This window comes from Miscanthus floridulus, chromosome 4, assembly GCF_019320115.1.
Source record: "Miscanthus floridulus cultivar M001 chromosome 4, ASM1932011v1, whole genome shotgun sequence".
NCBI classification, from domain to species: Eukaryota; Viridiplantae; Streptophyta; class Magnoliopsida; order Poales; family Poaceae; genus Miscanthus; species Miscanthus floridulus.
Genome location: NC_089583.1, coordinates 75,793,848 through 75,804,579, shown reverse-complemented (window position 1 = coordinate 75,804,579; position 10,732 = coordinate 75,793,848). Strand labels below are relative to the sequence as shown.

Below are 10,732 nucleotides of genomic sequence, written 5' to 3'. Positions count from 1 at the left end.
GGATGCCGTAGGCGGCTATATCCTCCTTTTCCTTTGTCCTTTACGGTGCAATTGTTTGGAGAGCTGGGCTGAGCTGGGCCAAAAGCCCAGCAAAGGGTGGTTATGGGCTTCGAAGTTTGACCCAGACTACTCTTCTTCTCTCCCTGCTCCTCCGCCCGGCCGCTATCCTTCGCGCCGTCGCTCTTGCTCCGCCTCCGCCTCCGCCTCCGGGCCGCCCGCCCCGCCCCTTCTCTTCCTCTCCCTACTCCTCCGTCCCACCGCCCCTCCACCACGCGCCACCGTCGGGTCGTCCTCTGCCGTCGCCGATCTCCTCCCCACGGTCCTCCGCCGCCGGCTCCCTCCGCCCCCATCGGTCCTCCGCCGCCGCCTCCCTCCGCCCCCATCGCGCCTTCACCCCACTAGCTGCTGTGGTAGAAAGCCAACTTTGATTGAACGAGTCCCAGACAGGCCAATGCTGTCAGACGAGACGATGCCGCCCCGTCTTTCTTGATCCCAGCTCCCTCTGAGCGCTGACGTCGCGCTGCGGTGCCGCCGGAGCTGGACTCCGCTGGGCGGTTGCACCGCACGTCCCCATCCTCTACGGCGGCTGCGCAGCTGCAGCGTGGTCGGGCTGTCAGCGCCCCTGCCCAGTGACCAGTGCCTTCTGGCCGCCGCTGCCGCTGCTGCTCTAGTGCTCTGCCTCTTCTCCTGCTGCTGTGCCTCTGCTAAGTGCTACTGCTGCGCTGCGTCTCTGGTGAGTAACCAGTGATGGGAAGTATGAATTTGTGATTCAGCGTATGAATGCCACGTAGAAGTCTCTGGTATCCTACAGGAACTTGCGCTAGTGTGTTCAGGAAAAAAAAAAGGATCTATTTCCTCCACCCTGTCTTTTGCAACTAACTATTCTGTGATTGTAGTAGAGACATAGTATTGTTAAGCTATTTGTATTCAGATCTTATCCAAAGCATTTTGAAATTACATGAAACAATATTGTGCGATGCTCTAATTTTTTGTAGAATACTTGTAATTTTCTAGCCATGGAAGACTGTTTGATACTTTTGCTTTAAACAATTGTAGCCTATCACAATTAGCCTAATTTTTGACAGTTTGACTTAACTTTACTGAATTTATGATGCAGTTATACTATAAAATCAAACTTGTTTGCGCCGGTGGAATGTGCACACCCATGGGAATTTTTCTTGATGGTCCACTGCTGACATGCACAGACATCTCTTCTACCACTGTCATTTCAAATGCCATGCTGTTATGCCAGCGGTGGCTGCAACTATTCATCTAGTTGTGGCAAATTTTGGCACATCCCCAACACTTGAGAGATCAAGAAAGCAAAGGCGTGCCAACCTTCAAAATGCTTTGAGAGTTTTGGACCTTGTACCATCCAAGCATCATCATGACCAAGAGGAAGTTCCGTCGCATCACCGTCTTATCAATGGCTGTATGGGTGACATCTTGGGAGTACAATCAAGACTGCATGCTATGCGTAAGGGTAAAGAGAGCTTTGCTAACTCAAGCTCAAATCAAGCACAGCCTGAACGCAGTAACATTGTCTCAAATAATACCTCAGTTTGCCCCTCCATAACTAGACTCACAAAGGAGGACATGTTTATGCAAATTGTGGAGTTGCATAGGAGGGGACAAATCAGTTCAGATGCATCTATTTTGGCATCTGCACTGAGTTACTGTGCTGATGGGAAAACTCTTACCGCAGGTGTACAGTTCCATGCTCTACTAGTGAAAGTAGGATACGTCTCATCTATCCCCATTGGCAGCTCGCTGATCAGTTTTTATTCAAGATGCAGCCAATTGAAAATTGCTCATCGGGTTTTCCAAAATATGACAGCGAAAAATACTGTGACATGGACTGCATTAATTTCTGGCTATGCCCAGGATAATCAGGTCGAACCATGTCTCCATTTATTTGCACTGATGAGGCGGTCTGTGTGCAAGCCAAATGACATCACATTTGCAACTATCTTCAGTGTCTGCACTAATCACGCATTTCTTGTACTTGGTAAAAGTGTGCAAGCCCTACAGATGAGAATGGGTTTTGATTCCTATGTGCATGTGTCCAATGCACTGATATCAATGTATGCAAAGTGCGGGAGTATTGGTGAAGCACAAACTGTATTTGGGAGCATTACATGCAAGGACCTCGTCTCATGGAACTCCTTGATCTTTGGATATTCACAGCATGGCCTTGCTGAGCATTGCCTAGGCTTGCTTAAAGAAATGGAAGGGCACATAATACCGGATGCAATCTCCTTCCTAGGTGTGCTCTCATCATGCCGGCATGCATGCCTTGTGGCTGAGGGCCGACGCTGCTTCAGGGCAATGATTGAACATGGAGTAATACCAGAGATAGATCACTACTCATGTATGGTCGATCTTTTTGGCCGTGCAGGGCTGCTTGATGAAGCATGGGATCTGATCCAGACAATGCCCATGCCTCCAAATGGTATCATATGGGGCTCCCTGCTAGCTTCCTGTAGGGTGCATGGAAGCATTTCGATCGGCATACAAGCTGCAGAGCACCGTCTAAAGCTGGAACCAAGTTGTGCTGCAACTCATGTCCAGCTAGCGAATTTGTATGGGAGCATTGGCTGCTGGGATGATGTAGCAAGAGTGAGGAAGGTGATGAAGGAGAGAGGGCTGAAAACAAACACCGGGTGCAGTTGGATAGAAGTTGGCAATAAAGTTTATACTTTCACAGCAGAAAACAGATCAAAGAGCCAGGTAAACAATGTCCTGGTTATTCTTGATTGCTTGCAGTCACATATGGATCACAAGTATGATGTACTGATTGATGGTCTGCATTGGGATGATCCTGAGCATATAAGTTAAGTTTAGACACTATATAAATTTAAGGGAAAATAGCGTTCTTGCCCTTGTTCAGTACTCCAATTGTGATTTTGCCCCTCTTTTTTTTAACTTTGTGATTTTACCCTCGCTTTTTTCGAACGAAGCTCCCGTCTACCCCTGCTTTGTAACACCGTCTAAAATGCTTGGATTAAATGGTAGAAAAAAAGAAAAAGAAAAGACACATACATGAAAAGACAACGATACTCCTCAGTCCCTTTCTCCTTTCTCACCTGTTCGCTCGACCCGTTCTCGATGAGAAGTCGCGACTCGCAGAAGGTTTCATGGCCTGGCAGCGGCACAGCTACCGGTGGCGGCGTAGCTCCTCCTCCCTCCTTCCCGCTCCCCTCGGCGTGGCTCATCCTCCCTCCTTCCCGCTCCCCCCCCCCTCGGCGCGTCTCCTCCTCCCTCCGCCACACTCCGGCGGCGCGGCTCGCGTGTTAGGGTTTGGGGAGTACCGGCGGCGGCGCGACTATTGGCGGCGGCGCAGCTCATCCTCACTCCACCCCGCTCCTCCCCAGGCTCACGCCCGCAGTGGCTGGGGCGCCGCGTGGCCTGCGGCGGGCTCCGCCCCGACCCCTCCCCTCGGCTTGCGCCCGTTGCGGCGCGGCTAGGGGCCTCGGTCGCCGCCCCGTCCCCCGCCCACAGGGTCGCGGCTGCACCATCTGCTGCTCCAGTCGGGCACCTCTGGGATAGCGGCATCAGGGTGGGCGGGCGGAGCGTTGGGGCCTCGCGGGTGCGCGTCGCCCACCTTCCTCGTCTTCTTCCTCCTACTGGCCGTCGCTACTTCGACGACGGACACCATCCTCCCCGGCGCGGGCATCTCCAGGAACTAGACACACGTGTCCAAGAACGGCGACTTCGAGCTGGGATTCTTCGCCCCGGGCGCCGGCATCCACCGCTTCCTGGGCGTCCGCTTCAAGAGGATGCCGAGCACTAGCCCCACGTTCTGGGTCGGGGACAGGGTCGGCATCTCCGACCTCTCCGCCGCGGCACTGGAGGTCTTCGTCGGCAGCCTGTGCATCACGGAGGCCGGGTCTACCCGCTGGTGTTCGCCCGTGGCGAGGGCCGGGCCGTCGCCTCCCGCCACGACCGCGGTGCTTCTTGGCGACGGCAACATGGTGGTGAGGGACCAGGCCAACGCCTCACGGGTGCTGTGGCAGAGCTTCGATTCCCCCGGCGACTCACTGCTCCCCGGCACCAGGCTCAAGCTCGCCGGCGACACGGGAGCCAACTTCTCCTTGACGTACAAGAGTTACTCGCACAGCGTTGGCGTCGACCGAAGAAGGAGGAACAGGTTCGTGCTCACCACCGATAGGCATCCCAGCCTTGGGGCCTTCCCGGATGGGATGGTGACATCACAAGACAATGGCAGCTCACTAGTGCTAAATCCTCCGGACAGCCCTAATCTGACCGAGTTCTTGCAGTTCCTCCTGGGGCAAGTCAGCTTGATGCGGTGGTAAGAGGATTCTGCAGCGGCCAATAGCAGTGGTTGGTGAAAGCTCTAGTTTGGTTTTGGTTAATTGATGAAACCCTAAGTGCTAACCTAGTTTATCAAAGTGATTATGAGATAGGTAGCACTACTCCAAGTGATGAAGCAATGACGAAGATCATGACAATGGTGATAGCATGGTGATGATCAAATGCTTGAACTTGGAAAAGAAGAAAGAGAAAAACAAAAGGCTCAAGGCAAAGGTATAAAATGTAGGAGCCATTTTGTTTTAGTGATCAAGACACTTAGTGAGTGTGATCACATTTAGGATAGATAGCCGTACTATTAAGAGGAGTGAAACTCGTATCGGAATGCGGTTATCAAAGTGCCACTAGATGCTCTAACTCTTTGCATATGCATTTAGGATCTAGTGGAGTGCTAACACCCTTGAAAATATTTGTGAAAAAAAAGCTAACACATGTGCGCAAGGTGTTTGCAGGGTTGAGATGGGTTTGGGTCCCTCTCTCTCTCCCGTCGAGCTTGCGAGGCGGGATTCGGCGCTTTTGGGAAAATGAAATATCTATTTTCTATTGCGCCGGATGCAAAATTCTTGGTGGTTGGCACATTTGAGTAAGGGTGAAGTAGTTAGAGTTGAAATGGAGTTGGTCGAAATGATGCTGACGTCGGTCTACTGACCGGACGCTGGGTCACTCAGCGACCGGACGCTGAAGGGCTGCGTCCGGTCGAGCTGTCAGACGGCACAGTCGCTAGGGTTGTGCACCGGACGCTGGTCTGCGTCCGGTCAAGGTGGACCGGACGCGTCCGGTCGAAAAAATATGCCTCGAGGAGCTTACTGGAAACGACCGGACGCTGGGGCTTCAGCGTCCGGTTAGTTTTGACCGGAGCGTCCGGTCAACTTCGTAGCCGTTGAAATCTGACGAACAGCGTTTGAAGCTGGTGACGCGTGGCGTCCATCGGGTGACCGGACGCTGAGGGCCAGCGTCCGGTCAGTATGACCGGAGCGTCCGGTCAGAGCGCGTTTTTGCCCAGTGAAGGGGTATAACGGCTCTATTTGATGGGGGCTCTATTTATAGCCCCATGGCCGGCTCAAAGGATAACTCTTGCACATTTTCATTGACATAGCATCCTTGTGAGCTTAGCCAAAGCCATCCCACTCATCTCCATCATTGATCCATCATCATTGTGAGATTGGGAGAGAATCCAAGTGCATTGCTTGAGTGATTGCATCTAGAGGCACTTGGTATTCGTGTTGCGCTGCGGATTTCGCTTGTTTCTCTTGGTGGTTGCCACCACCTAGACGGTTGGAGCAGCGGTGGAGGATCGGCACGAGTTGGTGATTGTTCGTGGCCGTCTCCGGTGATTGTAAGGGGAGTTGTACCTTCCCCGGCGGAGTGCCGAAAGGTAACTCTAGTAAATTGCTCGTGTCATTGAGTTACCTCACTTGTGGGTCGGTTCTTGCGGTGTCCAATCGTGTGGACGAGGTTTGTGAAACACCTCTTAGCCGCCGAACCACCAAGTGTTGGTCGACACAACGGGGACGTAGCGTGTTGGCAAGCACGTGAACCTCGGGAGAAAATCGATTGTCTCTCTTCTTTGGCATTCTCTCGGTGATTGGCTATATATTCATCTTGTGATTGGTTCATCCCCTACACGTCGGTATAATCACTCTACTCACTCAATTACATTCTTGCAAACTAGTTGATACAAGCTCTTTAGTGTAATTAGAATTGAGAGCTTGCTTTATTATTTACATTCATCTAGTTGAGCTCTTTAGAGTAGCAAGGTTGAGAGCTCTTAGTGAGCAATTACATAGCAAGTTTGTGTGCCTAAGTATTCATTGCAACTAGAATTGTTGGATAGGTGGCTTGCAACCCTTGTAGAGCTAGAGCAAGTTTGCATTACGCTATTTGTCATACTAATCAAATTGCTCTAATTGATTTGTAGATTTTTAAATAGGCTATTCACCCCCCCCCCTCTAGCCATATTAGGACCTTTCAGTTGGGTACCTCGTTTGACCTTCCCTTCAGATTGCAAAAATTGTGGCTTCTTCTGTGGCAATTTCGGTGCTTGCACAAGCAATGGCAAATGCGATTGCGTCGATGGATTTGAGCCTTCCTATCTAGCTGAGTGGAACCTCGGATCCTTTGCTACTGGTTGCTCGAGATCGAGATCTCTTCCATTGAGCTACGAGACGAACGGCACATGACGACTCTTTTATCCTGCTGGACAAGCTGCACGGCTCCCTTATGATTCTCAGAATGGTTTAGCAAGAAGTGATGAGGATTGTAAGCAAGCCTGTCTCAGCAAATGCTATTGTGTCGCATATGTGTATGACTCCGGATGCAAGCTGTGGTATTACAACCTGTACAACCTGAGTTTTGCTTCTAGAACTCCATACAGCAAGGTTTATGTTCGTTGGAGCTCCAAACTCAGGGCCAAAAATATAGCAAAGGTGTTGCCAAAAATTTGAATATTTATCAATATTAAATCTAAGTTCAAATAATTGCAAGTTGTGCCAAATATGTTTGACCAAATTTAATCAATTGTCAGCATACAATAAAAAAGTCTAATTCCAAATCAGGGTAAAATCACAATTAGGCATAACAAACAGAGGCAAAATCGCATGGGCATTCATGTCCTTTTATACAAAGTTTAACACCGTTAGGGGTGGATGACGGAGCAGAGGCAAACTGGTGCTTCGTGAATGGCACAGTAGGGGTAAATTCACAAAGTCAAAAAAACAGGAGCAAAACCACAATTTCGATACAAAACAAGGGTACAAACGCAAGAGCCCCTAAGTTTAAAGATCATTGCTTGTCATGTTCAACTTCATTTGAAGAGGAGACACTCAATAGAAATTGTCATGTGTCACTCACATCTCAAATATCTGCAACCTCGACGTAACATGTAAGTATAACACCTGTGCTTGAGCATTTGAAAAGATTTTATTTGCTCAGTTTACTTTCTTCTGAACTACTGCTGATATCCATTTCATTTTATGTTAAATATATTTTTACAATTGAAACCTCTGTATATAAGAATGCATGTTCAATCTTAGGTGGCGTTTGGATACTCATATGGTATGGGATAGGGAGATGGATGGGCATTAGGTGGGTTATATTCAAGTCGGTCCAACTCCACATGGTTATAGTGTGAGGAAGTCTCAATAGATGTTAATTTCTTAATTTTTACTATATATTTAAAGGAACGACACTATTGTTCTTTTTTGATACAGCTCTATATGCGTTTGGTACAGCTCTACAAATTTGTAGAGCTAGAGCTAGTCATCTCTAGCTCTAGAAATCTGTAGAGCTGGAGTTGTGGGCTGAACGAGAGTATTTTACTTAGCCACCTTGCTCCTTTTTTAGATTAAAATTAGAAGTTTAAGATATTTTATTTTATTAAACAAACACCAGATTCTGCATAGAGCTGTGAGCTAGAGCTCTGCCAAACGGGCCCATACCACTAATCTAATAGTTTGACATCCAAATGAATCCACTCTGTCTCCATTTATTGCAATTGGATGTACAGCTTATTTTACGCCAGCATGGTAGACTTGCTGCTTGAAGATTTATTCAATGATAGCGTCATATATTCATCTTGAATTTAAATTATGTAACGTACGTGGACACGCACTACTCTAGCTCGTATAGGCATGAGAGGCTTGCATATTCTGTCCAATAATAGTGTCGGTCATTCCAATTTGTCCTAGATGAGGCTAACTGCCATATTTGGACACTCTCCTCTAACGTGCACGATCATAGGGAAACGAGACAGACAAAGTTTGAACATATGTCCTCTAATCGTGTGTGCTTTTCTTTTACTCATCACCTTGTATGAGTCGACTAACTCTATTTATTCTCCATGCTGTAATAATGGGTGGAGATTGCATGACACATACGTTGGCGACAAAACATTGGCATCGGTTGGTAAGGGGTTATAGCGACCGATGGCTTATAGCGACTCATAGTGAAATAAATGCATGCTAGTATAGATGATGTGGCACGCATGAATAGATATATGCCAAGTGCCATAATTGCATGCGCTAATGGGCTGTTGATGTAGATACTATGTATATGGAGATAGAATTCAGTGAGGTTTAGGATTATAAGATAGATGTAGATGTAGATATAGATTAAAACTCAAGGTATATGCAATCCTTTCTATCTTATCTATCTAATGGAGGCAGTGGTGACGTTTACGGTGATTCTACACTGATAGTCTCCGTATGGACTCGCTCAACTATCGCGGGCTGACTCAACAGAACTTGTTCCAACGGGTTGAGTTGGTTTGTTGGGCTGGACGCACCAACGGGTTGAGTTGGTTTTTAGGCTGTAATATTGTGCTGCCCATTGTCACGAATGTGAAAGAAATTGGGCCACTCTAGTATTAATGCGCCTAGCTTTTACTTTCTGGGCCATCCGAGGAATACCTCCAACAATCATGGCCCATCCCGCCTCACAGAACCGGCCGCTCTGCTAAAACCAACAGGATAATAAAAAGAGAGAGATAAACGGATAGGACAAGCGTGGACGCCACCCCGCAGTTCTCGACCGTTGCGCCGCCGCCGCAGCAACTCACCTCGCCGGCAGCAGCGCGCCCACCGACAATGGCCGCACCCGCCGCCGCCCACCACCTGCCTGTTGTGCCGCACCGCTGCCGCCCACCACCTGCCCGTTGTGCCGCACCGCCATAATTTCGATATAAAACAAGGGTACAAATGCAAGAGCCCCTAAATTTAAAGATCATTGCTTGTCATGTTCAACTTCATTTGAAGAGGAGACACTCAATAGAAATTGTCATGTGTCACTCACATCTCAAATATCTGCAACCTCGATGTAACATGTAAGTATAACACATGTGCTTGAGCATTTGAAAAGATTTGATTTGCTCAGTTTACTTTCTTCTGAACTACTGCTGATATCCATTTCATTTTGTGTTAAATATATTTTTACAATTGAAACCTTTGTATACAAGAATGCATGTTCAATCTTAGGTGGCGTTTGGATACTCATGTGGTATGGGATAGGGAGATGGATGGGCATTAGGTGGGTTATATTTAAGTCGGTCCAACTCCACATGGTTATAGTGTGAGGGAGGCCCAATAGATGTTAATTTCTTAATTTTCACTACATATTTAACGGAATGACACTATTGTTCTTTTTTTGGTACAGCTCTATATGCGTTTGGTACAGCTCTACAAATTTGTAGAGCTAAAGCTAGTCATCTCTAGCTCTAGAAATCTGTAGAGCTGGAGTTGTGGGCTGATCGAGAGTGTTTTGCTTAGTCACCTTGTTCCTTTTTTAGATTAAAATTAGAAGTTTAAGATATTTTATTTTATTAAACTAACACCAGATTCTGCATAGAGCTGTGAGCCAAAGCTCTGCCAAACATGCCCATACCACTAATCTAATAGTTTGACATCCAAATGAATCCACTCTGTCTCCATTTATTGCAATTGGATGTACAGCTTATTTTACGCCAGCACGGTAGATTTGCTGCTTGAAGATTTATTCAATGATAGCGTCATACATTCATCTTGAATTTAAATTATGTAACGTGCGTGGACACGCACTTCTCTAGCTCATATAGGCATGAGAGGCTTGCATATTTTGTCCAATAATAGTGTCGGTCATTCCAATTTGTCCTAGGATGAGGCCGACTGCCATATTTGGATACTCTCCTCTAACTTGCATGATCATAGGGAAACGAGACAGACAAAGTTCGAACATATGTCCACTAATTGTGTGTGCTTTTCTTTTACTCATCACCTTGTATGAGTCGACTAACTTTATTTATTCTCCATGCTGTAATAATGGGTGACGATTGCATGACACATACATTGGCGACAAAACATTGGCATCGGTTGGTAAGGGGTTATAGCGACCGATGGCTTATAGCGACTCGTAGTGAAATAAATGCATGTTAGTATAGATGATGTGGCACGCACGAATAGATAGATGCCAAGTGCCATAATTGCATGCACTAATGGGCTGTTGATGTAGATACTATGTATATGGAGATAGAATTCAGTGAGGTTTAGGATTATAAGATAGATGTAGATGTAGATGTAGATTAAAACTCAAGGTATATGCAATCCTTTCTATCTTATCTATCTAATGGAGGCAGTGGTGACGTTTACGGTGATTCCACACTAATAGTCTCCGTATGGACTCGCTCAACTATCGCGGGCTGACTTAACAGAACTTGTTCCAATGGGTTGAGTTGGTTTGTTGGGCTGGACGTGCCAACGGGTTAAGTTGGTTTCTAGGCCGTAATATGGTGCTGCCTATTGTCACGCATATGAAAGAAATTATGCCACTCTAGTATTAATGCGCCCAGCTTTTACTTTCTGGACCATCTGAGTAATAATACCAACAATCATGGCCCATCCCGCCTCACAGAACCGGCCGCTGCTCTGCTAAA

At 47.4% G+C, this 10,732-nt stretch overlaps 1 protein-coding gene and 1 pseudogene across 1 annotated transcript; both read left to right on the top strand.

Annotated features, from left to right (window-relative positions):
• The first annotated feature begins 94 nt into the window (after positions 1 to 94).
• Positions 95 to 2,953, top strand: LOC136549828 (pentatricopeptide repeat-containing protein At2g37320-like). The gene is made up of 2 exons (XM_066541250.1): positions 95 to 733; positions 1,118 to 2,953. The coding sequence occupies exon 2, from the start codon at positions 1,198 to 1,200 to the stop codon at positions 2,836 to 2,838; it is 1,641 nt and encodes a 546-aa protein (XP_066397347.1). The 5' UTR covers positions 95 to 733; positions 1,118 to 1,197; the 3' UTR covers positions 2,839 to 2,953.
• A 155-nt stretch (positions 2,954 to 3,108) lies between these two features.
• LOC136548664 (G-type lectin S-receptor-like serine/threonine-protein kinase At2g19130) lies at positions 3,109 to 6,776 on the top strand (annotated as a pseudogene).
• Positions 6,777 to 10,732: the final 3,956 nt, after the last annotated feature.

Bases quoted from the DNA above. Each gene is read 5' to 3' on its own strand.
- LOC136549828 (XM_066541250.1), top strand. From the start codon at position 1,198: ATGCACAGACATCTCTTCTACCACTGTCATTTCAAATGCCATGCTGTT.